This window comes from Catharus ustulatus, chromosome 34 (genome assembly GCF_009819885.2).
Source record: "Catharus ustulatus isolate bCatUst1 chromosome 34, bCatUst1.pri.v2, whole genome shotgun sequence".
Lineage (NCBI taxonomy): Eukaryota > Metazoa > Chordata > Aves > Passeriformes > Turdidae > Catharus > Catharus ustulatus.
The window spans coordinates 595,540-614,060 of NC_046254.1; the positions used below are offsets into that span (position 1 = coordinate 595,540).

The 18,521-nt window shown below is 51.3% G+C and overlaps 2 protein-coding genes across 3 annotated transcripts in view; one reads left to right on the forward strand and one right to left on the reverse strand.

Annotated features, from left to right (window-relative positions):
* The window catches only part of PPP1R37 (protein phosphatase 1 regulatory subunit 37), a 40,139-nt gene extending 29,816 nt beyond the window's left edge, over positions 1–10,323 (forward strand). The window contains exons 10-14 of one of the 2 annotated variants that reach the window (XM_033083902.2): positions 1,173–1,339; positions 3,758–4,781; positions 4,950–5,222; positions 6,062–6,150; positions 10,014–10,323. In XM_033083902.2, the coding sequence (XP_032939793.1) occupies positions 1,173–1,339; positions 3,758–4,781; positions 4,950–5,222; positions 6,062–6,144 (1,547 nt within the window). In that variant the 3' untranslated portion in view covers positions 6,145–6,150; positions 10,014–10,323. Of the gene's footprint in view, positions 1–1,172; positions 1,340–3,757; positions 5,223–6,061; positions 6,151–10,013 lie in introns of both variants that reach the window. The other variant, XM_033083901.2, reaches the window with a different exon arrangement.
* Positions 10,324–13,167: 2,844 nt separating this feature from the next.
* On the reverse strand, positions 13,168–16,484 carry NKPD1 (NTPase KAP family P-loop domain containing 1). Its single transcript, XM_033083867.1, has 2 exons — positions 16,316–16,484; positions 13,168–14,827 (listed from the first exon to the last, which is right to left on the reverse strand). Exons 1-2 carry the CDS (start codon positions 16,482–16,484, stop codon positions 13,170–13,172), a joined length of 1,827 nt encoding a protein of 608 aa, XP_032939758.1. The 3' UTR covers positions 13,168–13,169.
* Between the last annotated feature and the right edge of the window lie 2,037 nt (positions 16,485–18,521).

Below are 18,521 nucleotides of genomic sequence, written 5' to 3' on the forward strand. Positions count from 1 at the left end.
GCGTTTGGGAAAGTTGGGATGAGGTTGGGAAAATTGGGATGGGATTGGGAAAGGTGGGGTGGGTTTGGGAAAGCTTGGATGGATTTGGGAAAGTTGGGTTGGAAAAGTTGGGATGGAGTTAGGAAAGTTGGGGTGGAAAAGTTGGGGTTGGGACATTTGGGATGGGTTTGGGAATGTTGGGTTGGAAGAGTTGGGATGGGGTTGGGAAAGTTGGGTTGGAAAAGTTGGGATGGGTTTGGGAATGTTGGGATGGAAAAGTTGGGATGGGGTTGGGAAAGGTGGGATGGAGTTGGGAAAGGTGGAGTGGAAAAGTTGGACTGGAAAAGTTGGGTTGGGCTTGGGAAAGTTGGGATGGGGTTGGAAAAGTTGGGATGCCTTTGGGAAAGGTGGGATGGGTTTGGGAAAATTGGGATGGGATTGGGAAAGGTGGGGAGGGGTTGGGAAAGGTGGGGTAGAAAAGTTGGGATGGGCTTGAGAAAGTTGGGATGGTCTTGGGAAAGGTGAAGTGGGAAAGTTGGCATGAGGTTGGAAAAGTTGGGATGAGGTTGGAAAAGTTGGGATGGGATTGGGAAAATTGGGATGAGGTTGGAAAAGTTGGGATGAGGTTGGAAAAGTTGGGATGGGATTGGGAAAATTGGGATGGGATTGGGAAAGGTGGGGAGGGGTTGGGAAAGTTGGGATGGAAAAGTGGGGATGGAAAAGTTGGGAAGGGTTTGGGAAAGTTGGGGTGGAAAAGTTGGGATGGGTTTGGGAAAGTTGGATTGGAAAAATTGGGATAGGGTTGGGAAAGTTGGGATGGAAAATCGGGATGGGCTTGGGAGAGTTGGCTTGGAAAAGTTGGGATGGGCTTGGGAAAGTTGGGATGGGCTTGGGAAAGTTGGGATGGGCTTGGGAAAGGTGAGGTGGAAAAGTTGGAATGGGGTTGGGAAACTTGGGATGAAAAAGTTGGGTTGGAAAAGTTGGGATGGGTTTGGGAAAGTTGGGATGCGCTTGGATTTCCGCATTCCCCCATTTCCCCAATTTTCCCCCTCCAAGCCCCCCAGAGGAGCCTCTGCACCCCCAATCCCAGGATTTTTCCCCAATCCCCATTCCCATTTATTCATTTCCCCCCAATCCCACCCCATTCCCATTTCCCCCCAATCCCATTCCCATTCTCCCCCCTCGTTTTCCAGGGGCCGTGGCCGTGGCCGAGTTCGTGGCCGAGTCTCCGCGGCTGCTGCGCCTGGACCTGCGCGAGAACGACATCAAGACCGGGGGGCTCATGGCCCTGTCGCTGGCCCTGCGCGTCAACCACTCCCTGCTGCGCCTCGACCTCGACCGCGAGCCCAAGAAGGAGGCGGTGGGGGCCCAAAATTCCCAGAATTCCCTGAGATTTGGGGGATTTTTCCTGAAATTTTTGGGGTTTTCCTGAAATTTCCGCGGTTTCAGGGCGTTGGTGGGGAGGGAAATGGCGCCTTGAGGTGTTGGGTGTTGGGGAGTTGGGATTTCATTGTGGGATCAAGAAGGAGGTGGTGTGACCCCAAATTCCCAGAGATTTTTGGGAATTTTCCTGAAATTTATGGGATTTCTCCAAAATTTATGGGATTTTCCCAAAATTTCCATGGTTTCGGGGCGTTCCCGGACTGGGAAATGGCGCCTTGAGGTGTTGAGGGTTGGGGAGTTGGGATTTCATTGTGGGATCAAGAAGGAGGTGGTGTGACCCCAAATTCCCTGGGATTTTGGGGTTTTTCCTGAAATTTATGGGGTTTTCCCAAAATTTCCGCGATTTTGGGATGTTGGCGGTGCGGGAAATGGCGCCTTGAGGTGTTGAGTGTTGAGGAGTTGGGATTTGGCTACCAACCCAAGAAGGAGGCCCAATTCCCAAAATTCCCAGAGATTTTTGGGAATTTTCCCAAAATTTATGGGATTTTTCTGAAATGTATGGGATTTTTCCCAAAATTTTTTGGCTTTTCCCAAAATTTCCGCGGTTTCGGGGTGTTTCCAGAGTGGGAAATGTCATCTCGAGGTGTTGGGTGTTGGGGAGTTGGGATTTCATTGTGGGATCAAGAAGGAGGTGGTGTGACCCAAAATTCCCAAAATTCACAAGAGATTTGGAGGAATTTTCTTGAAATTTTTGGGATTTTCCTGAAATTTCTGTGATTTCAGGATGTTGGCGGAGTGGGAAATGGTACCTTGAGGTGTTGGGAGTTGGGGAGTTGGGATTTGATTGTGGGACCAAGAAGGAGGTGGTGTGATCCAAAATTCCCAGATATTTTTGGGAATTTTCCTGAAATTTATGGGATTTTCCCAAAATTTATGGGATTTTCCCAAAATTTCCATGGTTTCGGGGCGTTCCCGGACTGGGAAATGGCGCCTTGAGGTGTTGAGGGTTGGGGAGTTGGGATTTGATTGTGGGATCAAGAAGAAGGTGGTGTGACCCCAAATTCCCAGAGATTTTTGGGAATTTTCCTGAAATTTATGGGATTTCTCCAAAATTTATGGGATTTTCCCAAAATTTCCGCGGTTTCGGGGCGTTCCTGGACCGGGAAATGGCGCCTTGAGGTGTTGAGGGTTGGGGAGTTGGGATTTGATTGTGGGATCAAGAAGAAGGTGGTGTGACCCCAAATTCCCTGGGATTTTGGGATTTTTCCTGAAATTTATTGGGTTTTCCCAAAATTTCCGCGATTTTGGGATGTTGACGGTGCGGGAAATGGCGCCTTGAGGTGTTGGGTGTTGAGGAGTTGGGATTTGGCTTCCAGCTCAAGAAGGACCCCCAATTCCCAAAATTCCCAGAGATTTTTGGGAATTTTCCCAAAATTTATGGGATTTTTCTGAAATTTATGGGATTTTTCCCAAAATTTTTTGGGTTTTCCCAAAATTTCCGCGGTTTCGGGGCGTTCCCAGAGCGGGAAGTGGTACCTCAAGATGTTGGGTGTTGGGGAGTTGGGATCTGATTGTGGGATCAAGAAGGAGGTGGTGTGTCCCAAAATTCTCAGAGATTTGGGGGAATTTTCCTGAAATTTTTGGGAATTTCCTGAAATTTATGGGATTTTCCTGAAATTTATGAGATTTTCCCAAACTTTCTGTGGTTTCGGGGCATTGGTGGAGAGGCAAATGGCACCTTGAGGTGTTGGGTATTGGTCAGTTGGGATTTGGCTACCAGCCCAAGAAGGAGGCCCAATTCCCAAAATTCCCAGAGATTTTTGGGAATTTTCCTGAAATTCATGGGATTTTTCTGAAATTTATGGGATTTTCCTAAAATTTCCACGTTTTTGGGATGTTGGCGGTGCAGGAAATGGCGCCTTGAGGTGTTGGGAAGTTGGGATTTGATTGTGGGATCGAGAAAGAGGTGGTGTGACCCCAAATTCCCAAAATTCCCAAAATTCCTGAGGGATTTTCCCGCCATTCCTGAGGGATTTTCCCGCCATTCCCCAGGAATTTTCCCGCCATTCCTGAGGGATTTTCCCACCGTTCTTGAGGGATTTTCCCGCCATTCCCAGGGATTTTCCCGCCATTCCCAGGGATTTTCCCGCCATTCCCCAGGGATTTTCCCAACATTCCCAAAGGATTTTCCCACCATTCCTGAGGGATTTTTCCCGCCATTCCCAAGGGTTTTTCCCGCCATCCCAGAGGGATTTTCCCACCATTCTTGAGGGATTTTCCTGCAATTCCTGAGGGATTTTCCCGCAATTCCTGAGGGATTTTTCCCACCATCCCCGAGGAATTTTGCCGTCATTCCCGGGGATTTTCCCGCTATTCCCAAACTTTTCCCCCGCAGGTGAAGAGTTTCCTGGAGACGCAGAAGGCGCTGCTGGCCGAGATCCAGAACGGCTGCAAGCGGAATTTCATCCTGGCCAAGGAGAAGGAGGAGAAGGAGCAGCAGCAGCTGCAGCACTCGGCCTCCATGGCCGAGATTTCCGGGAACGATCCCGAGGAGGATCCTGAGGAAGATCCCGAGGAAGATCCCGGAATCGCCGGCGGCGCTTCCCCAGCCCCCGAGGAAAACGGGAACGCGGCTCCGGCCGGGGATTCCAGCTCGGACACGGACGAGGAGGAGGAGGAGGAGGAGCAGGATGGGAAGGACTCGAGGGAGGTTGTGGATTCTGGGAATTCTGGGAATTCCGGGAATGGCGAGCGCAGGATTTCCGTCTCCAGCCCGGGCAGAGGCCGCAAGATCTTCGTGGTGACGCGCGTGGAAAACGTTCCCGAGGGATCCGGGGTCGGTTCCAAGGAATCTGGGGCTGTTCCCAAAGAATCTGGGGCCATTCCTGAGGGATCAGGGGTCGTTCTTGAAGAATCCAGGGTCGTTCCTGAGGGATCCAGGATCATTCCTGAGGGATCCAGGATCATTTCCAAGGAATCTGGGGCTGTTCCTGATGAATCCAGGATCATTCCTGAAGGATCCAGGATCATTCCCGAGGGATCTGGGGCCGTTCCCGATGAATCCGGAACCGTTCCCGAGGGATCTGGGACCGTTCCCATTGGATCTGAGACTGTTCCGGAAGGATCCGGGATCGTTCCCGACAAATCCGCTGCTGTTCCCGATGGATCTGGGACAATTCCTGATGGATCTGGGACAATTCCTGGTGGATCTGGAGTCGTTCCTGATGAATCCAGGATTGTTCCAGATGGATCTGGGGCCATTCCCGATGGATCCGGCGCCGTTCCCATTGAATCTGGGACAATTCCTGATGGATTTGGAGCTGTTCCTGATGGATCCAAGGTTGTTCCTGATGGATCCGGCACCGTTCCCGTTGGATCTGGGACAATTCCTGACAGATTTGGAGCCGTTCCTGATGGATCTGGGACAATTCCTGACAGATTTGGAACCGTTCCTGATGGATTTGGAACCGTTCCTGATGGATCTGACGCCGTTCCCGTTGGATCTGGGACAATTCCTGATGGATCTGACGCCGTTCCCGTTGGATCTGGGACAATTCCTGACAGATTTGGAGCCGTTCCCGTTGGATCTGGGACAATTCCTGATGGATCTGACGCCATTCCCGTTGGATCTGGGACAATTCCTGACGGATTCGGAGCCGTTCCCGAGCTCCCACGCGCGGCTCCGGCCGCGATTCCCGAACTGCCGCCGCGCCGGGCCGGCGGATCTGAGGGAATTCCCTGCGGGAGCCCCGCCCGGGAGTCGCCGCTTCCCAACGGGCTCAAGGCGGATTTCGCCCGGGCGCTGCCGGAGCCGGGCCCCGAGGGCGACGGGAAATCGGGAATGTGCGCGGCCGAGCACGGTGAGATCCCAGAATCCCAAAATCTGCCAATTCCAGAGGGGGTTCCCGGGAGATTTGGGGCGTTCCCGGGATACTGGGGGTTCTGAGATCCCAAATTCCTGAGATCCTAAATTCCTGAAATCTCAAATTCCTGAGGATTCCGAGATCCTGAATTTCTGAGATCCCAAATTCCTGAGGGTTCTGAGATCCCAAATTCCTGAGATCCCAAATTCCTGAGCTCCCAAATTCCTGACATCCCACATTCCTGAAATCCCAATTTCCTGAAATCTCAAATTCCTGAGGATTCTGAGATCCTGAATTCTTGAAATCCCAAATTCCTGAAATCCCAAATTCCTGAGGATTCTGAGATCCCAAATTCCTGAAATCTCAAATTCCTGAGATCCCAAATTCCTGAGATCCCAAATTCCTGAAATCCCAAATTCCTGAAATGCCAAATTCCTGAGATCCCAAATTACTGAGATCTCAAATTCCTGAGATCTCGAATTCCTGAGCTCCCAAATTCCTGAGGGTTCTGAGATCCCAAATTCCTGAGATCCCAAATTCCTGAGGGTTCTGAGATCCCAAATTCCTGAGATCCCAAATTCCTGAGATCCCAAATTCCTGGGGGTTCCAAGGGATTACAATGAAAAATGGGAATAAATCAGGAAAAACTGGGAAAAGGAGCAGGAATTGGGATAAAAAGTGGGAATAAATCAGGAAAAATTGGGAATAAATCAGGAAAAACTGGGAAGAAACCCAGGAATTGGGATAAAAAACCGGGAATAAATGAGGGAAAATTGTGATGAGCCCCGGGTTGGTGCCCAGGAGTTCCGGAATGTTCCCTGTGCCGTGTTTTCCAGAGCTGAGCTGCTCCAGGAACGAGCAGGAGCTGCAGGAGCTGCTGCTGGAGGCGAGCCAGGACACGGCGCCGGAGCCGCGCTGAGCCCAGGTGGGAACCGGGAACCGCGGCCGGGGAGAGACGGACGGGAAATGGACGGGAAATGGACGGGAAATGGATGGGAAATGGATGGGAAAAGATGGGAAATGGACAGGAAATGGCCGGGAAATGGATGGGAAATGGACGGGAAATGGATGGGAAATGGATGGGAAATGGACGGGAAATGGATGGGAAATGACATCCAGGAAATAGCTGGGAAATGGATGGGAAATGGCCCAGAAATGGCTGGGAAAAGATGGGAAATGGACGGGAAATGGACAGGAAATGGACGGCAAAAGATGGGAAATGGCTGGGAAATGACTGGGAAAAGATGGGAAAATAGCAGGGAAATGGCTGGGAAATAGCCAGGAAATATCTGGGAAAATATAAGAAAGGACATCCAGGAAATAGCTGGGAAATAGCTGGGAAAAGAGGGGGAAATATCCAGGAAATATCTGGGAAAAGATAGGAAAGGACATCCAGGAAATATCTGGGAAAAGATGGGAATTCTGCCCTGGGAAAAGATTGGAAATATCTGGGAAAAGACAGGAAAAGACATCCGAGAAATAGCTGGGAAAGAACTGGGAAGTATCCAGGAAATATCTGGGAAATAGCCAGGAAATATCTGGGAAATAGCCAGGAAATATCTGGGAAAATATAAGAAAGGACATCCAGGAAATAGCCGGGAAATAGCTGGGAAAAGAGGGGGAAATATCCAGGAAATATCTGGGAAAAAATGGGGAAATATCCAGGAAATATCTGGGAAAAGACAGGAAAAGATATCTGGGAAATAACCAGGAAATAACCAGGAAATGGCTGGGAAAAGATGGGAAAATAGCCAGGAAATATCTGGGAAAAAATGGGGAAGTAGCCAGGAAATATCTGGGAAAAGATGGGAAAAGAGGGGGAAATATCCAGGAAATATCTGGGAAAATGTGGGGAAATAACCAGGAAATAGCTGGGAAAAGACAGGAAAAGATATCTGGGAAATAACCAGGAAATAGCCAGGAAATGGCTGGGAAAAGATGGGAAAATAGCCAGGAAATATTTGGGGAAAAAATGGGGAAGTAGCCAGGAAATATCTGGGAAAAGATGGGGAAATAGCAGGGAAATGACTGGGAAATGGCTGGGAAATAGCCAGGAAATATCTGGGAAAAGATAGGAAAGGACATCCAGGAAATAGCTGGGAAATAGCTGGGAAAAGAGGGGGAAATATCCAGGAAATATCTGGGAAAAAATGGGGAAATATCCAGGAAATGGCTGGGAAATAGCTGGGAAATAGCCAAGAAAAGATGGGAATTCTGCCCTGGGAAAAAATGGGAAATAGCTGGGAAATATCTGGGAAAAGACAAGAAAAGACATCTGGGAAATAGCTGGGAAAGAGCTGGGAAGTATCCAGGAAATATCTGGGAAAAGATGGGGAAATAGCCAGGAAATATCTGGGAAAAGACAGGAAAGGACATCCAGGAAATAGCTGGGAAAAAATGGGGAAATATCCAGGAAATATCTGGGAAAAGACAGGAAAAGATATCTGGGAAATAACCAGGAAATAACCAGGAAATGGCTGGGAAAAGATGGGAAAACAGCCAGGAAATATCTGGGAAAAGATGGGGAAATAGCAGGGAAATGACTGGGAAATGGCTGGGAAATAGCCAGGAAATAGCCAAGAAAAAGATGGGAATTCTGCCCTGGGAAAAAATGGGAAATAGCTGGGAAAAGATGGGAATTGTGCCTTGGGAAAAGATGGGGAAATAGCTGGGAAATATCTGGGAAAAGACAGGAAAAGACATCCGGGAAATAGCCGGGAAATGGCTGGGAAATATCTGGGAAAAGACAGGAAAAGACATCTGGGAAATATCTGGGAAAAGACAGGAAAAGACATCTGGGAAATATCTGGGAAAGAACTGGGAAATAGTCAGGAAATGGCTGGGAAATAACCAGGAAATAGCCAGGAAATAGCCAGGAAAACATGGGAAAATAGCCAGGAAATATCTGGGAAAATACAGGAAAGGACATCCAGGAAATAGCTGGGAAATGTCCAGGAAAAGAGGGGAATTCTGCCCTGGACAAAGATGGGAAATGTCCAGGAAATATCTGGGAAATAGCTGGGAAATGTACAGGAAATGTCTGGGAAATATTCAGGAAATAGCCAGGAAAAGATGGAAATTCTACCCTGGACAAAGATGGGAAATATCCAGGAAATATCTGGGAAAAACTGGGGAAAAGCTGGGAAATATCCAGGAAAATATCTGGGAAAATATCTGGGAAATGTCCAGGAAATATCTGGGAAAATATCTGGGAAAAGATGGGAATTCTGCCCTGGGAAAAGATGGGAAATATCTGGGAAATATCCAGGAAATAACTGGGAAAAGGCGGGAAAAGATGGGAAAAGACATCTGGGAAATATTTGGGAAATAGCCAAGAAAAGATGGGAAAATATCTGGGAAATATCTGGGAAAACCTGGGAATTCCGAACCTGGGAAAACCCGGGATAATCGTGGAAAACCCGGGAATTCTGACCTGGGATAATCCAGGAAAACCCGGGAATTCTGCCCCAGGAATATCCAGGAATTCTGACCCGGGAAGACCTGGGATAATCCTGGAAAACCCGGGAATTCTGCCCTGGGATAATCCTGGGAATTCTGGCCAGGAAGATCCTGGAAAACCCGGGAATTCTGACCCGGGAAAACCTGGGATAATCCTGGAAAACCCGGGAATTCTAGCCCAGGAAAACCTGAGATAATCCTGGAAAATCTGGAAATTCTGGCCCAGGAAAATACGGGAATTCTGGCCCGGGATAATCCTGGAAAACCTGGGAATTCTGAACCTGGGAAAACCCGGGAATTCTTACCCGGGAAAACCCGGGATAATCCTGGAAAACCTGGGAATTCTGAACCTGGGAAAATCCGGGAATTCTGATCCAGGAAAACCCGGGATAATCCTGGAAAAGCTGGGAATTCTGGCCCAGGATAATCCTGAAAAAGATGGGAAAATCCGGGAATTCTGAACCTGGAAAAACCCAGGAATTCTGACTGAGGAAAACCCGGGATAATCCTGGAAAACCCGGGAATTCTGGCTCAGGAAAACCCGGGAATTCTGGCCCAGGATAATCCTGGAAAACCCAGGAATTCTGTTCCAGGAAAACCCGGGATAATCTTGGAAAATCCGGGAATTCTGAACCTGGGAAAACCCGGGAATTCTGCCCCAGGGAAATCCTGGAAAATCTGGGAATTCTGAACCCAGAAAAAAAAAGGGAATTCTGAACCCAGGAAAACCCAGGATAATCCTGGAAAACCTGGGAATTCTGGCCCAGGAAAACCCGGGAATTCTGACCTGGGATAATCCTGGAAAACCCGGGAATTCTGGCCTGGGATAATCCTGGAAAAGCCGGGAATTCTGGCCCAGGAAAACCCGGGAAAACCTGGGAATTCCAGGAATTCTGTCCCTGGAAAATCCGGGATAATTCTGGAAAACCCGGGAATTCTGGCCCAGGAAAACCCGGGAAAACCTGGGAATTCCAGGAATTCTGTCCCTGGAAAATCCGGGAATTCTGGCCCAGAAAAACCCGGGATAATCCTGGAAAATCCGGGAATTCTGACCCGGGAAAACCCGGGAATTCTGCCCCACGAATATCCAGGAATTCTGTCCCGGGGAAACCTGGGATAATCCCAGAAAACCTGGGAATTCTGGCCCGGGAAAACCCGGGAATTCTGACCCAGGAAAACCCGGGATAATCCTGGAAAACCCGGGAATTCTGTCCTTGGAAAACCCGGGAATTCTGACCCGGGATAATCGTGGAAAACCCGGGAATTCTGACCCAGGAAAACCCAGGAATTCCAGGAATTCCATCCCCGTCCTTCCCGCTCTCCCCACAGGTCCTGGCAGGGGAAGCTCCGGCGCTTTCCCCTCCTCCCTCTCCGCACAAGATTCCAACCAAACCTCGGGATTTTCGGGACTTTTCTTTGGAAAAGAAAAAAAAAACGACAGAAACCAGAAACACAAAAACCCAACCAAACGGATTTTTCCCGATTTTTTTTCCCGGTTTTTTTCCCGGTTTTTCCGGGGCTCGGCTCGGGCACTGCAGGGACCGGGACCGGCCGGAGCAGGCGGGAATTTGGGAATTCCGTCCCTAAAAAAAAAAACAAAACAAAAAACAAAAAAATAATCCCGGGATGGCTGCTTTATTTATTTTTAATTTCCCTTCCTCGCTGCTTTTTTGGGTTTCTTTGGGAATTTTTTTTTGTTTTTTTCCTGTCTCTATTTATCACCAGCTGCAGAATTCCCGGGGAAAAGGTGGAAAAAAAGGGGAGAAGGGAGGGGCTGGAATTCCTCAATCATCCCAAATTTCCCTAAAAATAAAAAAAAAAAAGAGGGAAGGGGAGGATCCAGCGAATCCAGCCCGGAATTCCTGAAATTTTCCTGGAATTTCCCGGGGAATTCCCTGGGGGTCGCTTTTCTTTCTCAAGTGCAATAAAATCTTTTCAGGGAGCTGCGGGGCTGGGGATCGGAATTCCGGGGGGATGTTCCCGATATTCCAGCTGGGAATTTTCGCTGGTGTTTCTTGGGCTTTGATTTTGGGGTTTTTTTTTTGTCTTTTCCCTATTTTTGTTTTTTTTTTTTTGGTGTTTTCCCTTCGTTTCTTCTTTCCCCGTGGTGGAATTTTTGTTAACGGCTGTTTTCTAATTAAAGGAATTCTGCATTCGTCACCCGCCCTCTTTTTGGGGGCTCATCTTGGAATTTTCCGGGAGTTTGGGGGTTTGTGGGTTTGGGGAGGGGTGGGGAGGGGGTAAAGATCCCCCCAAAAAAAAAATAAATAAAACCCAACTTGGAACAGGTGGGAAATTCTGGCAGAAATCCCAAAAAAATCCCAAAAACCCCAAAAAATTACCCAAAAAAGCACAGAACCAGGGCTGGAATTTGATTTATTTGACTGGGAAATCCCAAAAATCCAAAAAAATCCCCAGAAAACCCAAAAAATCCCAAAAAATCCCAAAAAAACACAGAGCCTTGACTGGAATTTGGTTTATTGGGGGATGATCCTGGGAAATCTTGGCAGAAATCCCCAAAAAAACCCCAAAAATCCCCAAAAAAAGCACAGAGCCAGGGTTGGAATTTGGTTTGTTGGGGGATGATCCTGGGAAATCCTGGCAGAAATCCCCAAAAAACCCCAAAACCCCCAAAATAATCCCAAAAAAGCACAGAACCAGGGCTGGAATTTGATTTATTTGACTGGGAAATCCCAAAAATCCCAAAAAATCCCCAAAAAACCCCAAAAATCCCAAAAAATCCCCAAAAAAACCACAGAGCCAGGACTGGAATTTGGTTTATTGGGGGATGATCCTGGGAAATCCTGGCAGAAATCCCAAAAAATCCCAAAAAACCCAAAAAATCCCCAAAAACCCCAAAAAAGCACAGAGCCAGGACTGGAATTTGGTTTATTGGGGGATAATCTGGGAAATCCTGGCAAAAATCCCAAAAATCCCCAAAAACCCCAAAAATTCCCCAAAAAACCCACAGAACCAGGGGTGGAATTTGATTTATTTGTCTGGGAAATCCTGGCAAAAATCAAAAAAACCCCAAAAAATTCCCAAAAAAAGCACAGAGCCAGGGGTGGAATTTGATTTATTGGGGGATGATCCCAGGGAGGTTTTCCTGGGAATTTTTTTTTGTGGGATGGGATTTGGGAATTGCCCAAATTTGGGGCTTTTTGTGGGGTGGTGGGGGGATTTCCCTGATTTTCCTTCCCAATTTTCCCTCCCAAATTTTGGGGACAAATCCCAAAAATGTCTCGGGGTTGGGAATTCCCTGCAGGGATTGGAATTCCCTGGAATTCCTGGAGCTTTGGGATACTCCCAGGGACAAAAAACTGGGAATAAAAATCAGGAATTCCCTTCCCAAACCCCTGCAACATCTCAAAAAAAACCAGAAATAAAATCCTGGAATTTCCTCTGGATATTCCAAGTCCCCTCTCAGGACCAAAATCCCAGGAATAAAATCCTGGAATTTCCTCCTGGATCCTCCCAGTCTCCTCCAGCACTTCTCAGAATCAAAATCCTGGGAATTAAAACCCAGAATTCCCTCTGGATCATCCCAGTCCCCTCCCACAATTCTGGGATAAAACTCCAGAATTCCTCATTCCCATTCTGCCCCAAAAAATCCCCCCAAATCCCCAAAATGATCCTCAAAATAATAAAAAAAAAATCTACCAAAAATCCCAAATAACCCCCCAAATAATCCCAAATAATCCCCCAAAATCCCCCCAAATAAAAAAAAAAAAATCCCGAATAATCCCAGAAAAATCCCAAAGAATCCCCCCCCCAAAAAAAAAATAATCCCAAAGAATCCCAAATAATAATTTTAAAAAATCCCCAAATAATCCCCAAAAATCCCCCTCAAATCCCCAAAATAATCCCAAATAATCCTAAAAAATCCCGAAAAAAATCCCCAAAAAATCAAAAAAACTCCAAAAAAATCCCCGCAAAATCCAAAATAATCCCCAAAAAAATCCCAAAAAATACTCAAAAATCCCAAACAATCCCAAAAAATCCCCCCAAAATCCCCAAAATAATCCCAAATAATCCTCAAAAATCCCAAAAAATCCCAAATAATCCCAAAAAATCCCAAATAATCCCCCAAAATCCCTAAAAATAAAAAAAATCCCAAAAAATCCCCCAAAAAATCCCAATCAATCCCAAAAAATCCCAAATAATCCCCAAAAATCCCAGAGAATCCCCAAATAATCACAAAAAATAATCCCAAATGATCCTCAAAATCCCAAATAATACGCAAAAATAAAAATAAATTCCCAAATAATCCCCAAAAATCCCCCAAAAATCTCCAAAATAATCCCAAATAATCCCAAACAATCCCAAAAAATCCCAAAAAAGGCCAAATAATCCCCCCAAATCCCCCCAAAATAATCCGAAATATTCCCCAAAAATCCCGAACAATCCCAAAAACTCACAAATAATCTCCAAAATAATCCCAAATAATCCCCAAATAATCCCCAAAACCCCCAAACCCCGCGTGTCTCAGGGGCACTGCACCCCCCTGGACACTGGCACGACCGCGACTTTGCCGATCCGACCCAGCGCCCGCAGCAACCCCATCTGGTGCCGGATGGAATGGTCCAGATTGACGGTGACGCCGAGGAGCCGCCGCGCCTCGGCGGCGCTGAAGGGGAAATCCCGCGCCAGGAACGCCCGGAAGAGCTCGGGGTCGGAATCCAAACTCAGCACCTTGCCCAGCGGCTGCCGCAGCGCGCTCAGCTCGCCCGCGTGCTCCTGGAAGATGCTCCAAAGGGATTTGCCGAAATCTCCCGGCGCCGGCGTCGCGTCGTGCGCGGCGTCCTCCAGGCACTGCAGCGTCCAGCTGAGGCGGCCGGGCCAGCGGTCGGCCAGCACCACCCAGGCGGCCGCGGCGCGAGGGGACAGGATTTGGGTGCCGCCGCCACCGCCGCCGGCGCGGTGCAGCAGCAGCCGCAGCGTGATGGGGATGGTGTTGACGATGCGCCGCACGTTGGCGCCGTTCTCCGGGAGGTACCGCGATAAAACGTCCGAACCGTCGTGGAGACACCGGAACGCCTCGTGGATCCACGGCACCGCCTCGGCGTCCACCTCCTTCCAACCAGGAACCGCCGGCGCGGCGGCGACGACGCCACAACAGCCGTGGCGGGTTTTGGCCACGTTGCCGGCGATGATGCGGTACATGAGGTCCTCGCGCGTTTGGATGGCGGCCTCGACGCTGCGCAGGCGGGAGCGGGCGCCCATCTCGGGGATGGAGAAGGGCAGCGTGACGGCGCGGTTCAGGTACAGGTAGCCGTTATCCGCCAGCCCCTTCATGCAGCCCGTCTGCTCCAGGCACGGCACGATCACGCTGGGGTCCACGGCCAGCACGAAGATGAAGGGCGCGTTGGCGTCCGACAGCAGCGTGGCCATGGCGTTGAACACCCCGGCCACCTTCTCCGGGTAGCAGAGGTCCAGGCTGGTGATCTCCAGCACCACGCGCAGCCGGCGCCGCTCGAACACCTCCATGAACGCCAAAAAATCCACCAGCACCTCCACCTCGCCGCGGATCTTGCTCATGAACCCCAACTGCCCGGCGAACCTCTCGCTGTTGGTCAAGCGCTCGATCTTCTTCTTCTCGCTCACCAGGAAGTTCTTGAGGATGGACAAAGCCCCCAAGACCAGCGAGGAGCCCGACAGCGACGCCACGGCGCTGCCCACCACCTTGAGCGCGTGGTGGTCCTTGATGCCCGGCACCAGCAGTGCCACCAGCAGGATGGCGATGCCCACGGCCAGCACCAGCAGCAGCCCCCAGAGCCGCAGGCAGGTCCCTTTCTTCAGCACCCACTCCCGCTGGGAGAAGCCGGAGGCGAAGCGCGGCCGCGAGCCCAGCACGTGGAAGACGCTGAGCGGCAAAGCGCCGAAGTGCTGCCGGATGTTCTGGCACAGCGTGGTCACCAGCCCCGCCCAGAGCTTGTCGCAGCCCTCGAACTCCCAGGCGCTGAAGCGGATGAAGATGAACTCCAGGTTCTTGCGCCGCAGGTGGCCCTCGGTCACCACGGGCTCGTAGAAGGCCAGGAGCCACAGGGCCACCAGCAGGCCCCAGCCGTGGGGGCTGCGCGGCTTGCGGTGGCCGCGGAGCAGCTCGGCGGCTTCGCGTCGCGCCATCTCCTCCCGCATGAAGGCTGGCAACGGCATTGGGGTTGGGTTGGAATGGAATGGAATGGATTGGGTTGGGTTGGGTGGGATTTGGGATGAGATTTGCAGTTGGGTTGGGTTGGGTTGGGTGGGTTGGAGTGGAATGGATGGGTTGAGATGGAGTGGATTGAGTTGTTTTGGGTGGGATTTGGGATGAGATTTGGGGTTGGGTTGGGTTGGGATGGAATGGAATGGAATGGTTGGGTTGAGATGGGGTGGATTGAGTTGTGTTGGGTGGGATTTGGGATGAGATTTGGGGTTGGGTTGGGTTGGGTTGGGTTGGGTTGGGTTGGGTTGGATTGGGTTGGGTTGGAATGGATGGGTTGTGTTGGGTTGAGTTGGGTTGGATTTGGATTTGGGATTTGGGGTTGAGTTGGGTTGGGCGGGATTTGGGATAAGATTTGGGGATGAGTTGAGTTGGGTTGCATTGCGTTACGTTGAGGTGAGTTGACTTGGGTTGACTTGGGTTGAGTTGGGTTGGGTTGCATTAGGTTGGGTTGTGTTGGGTTGTGTGGGGTTGAGTTGGGTTGGGTTGGGTTGAGTTGGGTTGGGTTGGATGGGATTTGAGATGAGATTTGGAATTTTGGATGGGATTTGTGGTTGGATGGTTTGGGTTGGGTTGGGTTGGAATGGATGGGTTGAGTTGGATTGGGTTGGAATGGAATGGATGGGTTGAGGTGGGGTGGATTGCATTGGGTTGAGTTGAGTGGGATTTGGGATGAGATTTGGGGTTGGGTTGGGTTGGGTTGAGATGGGGTGGATTGAGTTGAGTTGGGTTGAGTTGGGTTGGGTTGGAATGGATGGGTTCGGTTAGGTTGGAATGGAATGGATGGGTTGAGATGGGATGGATTGGGTTGGGTTGAGTTGGGTTGGGTGGGATTTGGGATGAGATTTGGGGTTGGGTTGGGTTGTGTTGCATTGAGTTGGGTTGGGTTGTGTTGGGTTGGGTTGGGTTGGATGGGATTTGAGATGAGATTTGGAATTTCGGATGGGATGTGGGATTGGATGGGTTGGGATGGGTTGGGTTGGAATGGATGGGTTGAGTTGGGTTGGGTTGGGTTGAGTTGGATTGGATTTGGTTGGGTTGAGTTGGGTTGGAATGGAATGGTTGGGTTGAGATGGGATGGATTGAGTTGGGTCAGGTTGGGTTGGGTTGGGTTGGATGGAATTTGGGATGAGATTTGGGATTTGGGATTTGGGATTTGGGATTTGGGATTTGGGGTTGGAATGGATGGGATGAGTTGAGTTGGGTTGGATGGGATTGGGATGGAAATTTGGGACTGGGGACTGCGATGAGAGACCCGAAACCCTCAGGAAACAACACTGGGCACAGAAAAACCCCAAATCCAGATCACCACCCCAAATCCTGAATTCCCAAAACCCAAACCCTGACCCACCTGTGACCTTGGCCAGCAGGGATTCCCAGATCCCAAACCCCAAATCCCAAACCCCAAATCCCGAATTCCCAAACGCACCGGTGACCTTGGCCAGCAGGCTCTCCAGCCGGTGGCCGCAGGGCGCGTAGAAGCCGACGGTGACGGGCGTGGCCGTGTGGCACAGGGTGCGCGACAGACAGCGGCAGTACACGTCATCCTCCGTGGGGGGCTCTGGGATTGGGAGTGGGATTGGGACAATAAACGTCATCGTCCATGGGGGGCTCTGGGATTTGGGATATGGATCAAAATCAGGGATTTGGGATTGGGATTTGGGATTGGGATTGGGACAGGCAGCGACAGTACACATCATCCTCCATGGGGGCTCTGGGATCAAAATTTGGGATTGGGATTGGGATTGGGATTGGGATTGGGATCAGGACCAGGATTGAGGATTTGGGATTTGGGATCAGGACCAGAACTGAGGATTTGGGATTTGGGATCAGGATCAGGATTTGGAATTGGGATTTGGGATCAGGATTTGGAATTGGGATTTGGGATCAGGATCAGGATTCAGGATCAGGATTCAGGATTTGGGATTTGGGATCAGGATCAGGATTTGGGTTTGGGATTGGGATTTGGGATCAGGATCAGGATTGAGGGTTTGGGATTTGGGATCAGGATTTGGGATTTGGGATCAGGCCGTACCTCGGAGCTCTGGGGCTGCTCCCTCGCCGGGGGCTCCGTGGGGACACGGCCGGGGGGACCCCCCCGGGCCCAGCCAGGCCTCGCACTCGTCACACCCCCCTGGGGACACCCCTGGGGACAGCCCTGGGGACAGCCCCGGCCCCGAGGAGCAGCAGGAACCCTGTGGGGACAGGGACATCATGGGGACACCCTTGGGGACACCCTGTGGGGACAGGGACAGGGACATCATGGGGACAGCCCTGGGGACACCATGGGGACATCATGGAGACACCATGGGGACAGCCCCGGCCCCGAGGAGCAGCAGGAACCCTGTGGGGACAGGGACAGGGACACCATGGGGACACCCTGTGGGGACAGGGACACCCTGTGGGGACAGGGACAGGGACAGGGACATCATGGGGACACTCCTGGGGACACCCTGGGGGACAGGGACACCCTGTGGGGACAGGGACAGGGACAGGGACAGGGACATCATGGGGACATCCCTGGGGACACCATGGGGACACCCCTGGGGACATCCCTGGGGACAGGGACATCATGGGGACAGCCCTGGGGACAGCCCTGGGGACATCCCTGGGGACAGCCCCGGCCCCGAGGAGCAGCAGGAACCCTGTGGGGACAGGGACAGGGACACCATGGGGACACCCTGTGGGGACAGGGACAGGGACAGGGACAGGGACAGGGACAGGGACAGGGACAGGGACAGGGACATCATGGGGACACCCCTGGGGACACCCTGTGGGGACAGGGACAGGGACAGGGACATCATGGGGACACCATGGGGACAGCCCTGGGGACAACCCCGGCCCCGAGGAGCAGCAGGAACCCTGTGGGGACAGGGACACCATGGGGACACCCCTGGGGACACCATGGGGACACGAGGACATCATGGGGACAGCCCTGGGGACATCCCTGGGGACATCATGGGGACAGCCCTGGGGACATCATGGGGACAATCCCGGCCCCGAGGAGCAGCAGGAACCCTGCGGGGACAGGGACACTGTGGGGACACCCTGGGGACACCATGGGGACACTGTGGAGATCCCAATCCCACCCCAGTCCTACCCTGGGCAGCCTCAGTGGCTCCATCCCTGTCCCTGTCCCTGTCCCTGTCCCTGTCCCTGTCCCTGTCCCTGTCCCTGTCCCTGTCCCTGTCCCCATCCCTGTCCCTATCCCTGTCCCTGTCCCCATCCCTGTCCCTGTCCCTGTCCCCATCCCTGTCCCATCCCTGTCCCTGTCCTTGTCCCATCCCTGTCCCATCCCTGTCCCATCCCTGTCCTCATCCCTGTCCTCATCCCTGTCCCCTGTCCCTGTCCCTGTCCCATCTCTGTCCCTGTCCCCATCCCATCCCTGTCCCCATCCCTGTCCCTGTCCCTGTCCCCATCCCTGTCCCAGTCCCATCCCGGGATTTCCTGACACCGGCACCGGCGATCCCATTTCCCAATCCCATCCCGTTTCCCAATCCCATCCCGTTTCCCAATCCCATCCCAGTCCCATCCCAGTCTCCCCCAGTCCTACCTTGGCCATCTCCAGCGGCTCCATCCCTGTCCCTGTCCCTGTCCCGGTCCTGTCCCGGGATTTATTGACACCGGAGATCCCA

What these genes read in the sequence shown, in the direction of transcription:
- NKPD1 (XM_033083867.1), bottom strand. Translation starts at nt 16,484, where the DNA reads ATGACGTTTATTGTCCCAATCCCACTCCCAATCCCAGAGCCCCCCACG. An exon ending in CCTGCTGGCCAAGGTCACCG is followed by an intron (nt 14,828 to 16,315) that starts GTGCGTTTGGGA and finishes TGCCGTTGCCAG; the next exon opens with CCTTCATGCGGGAGGAGATG.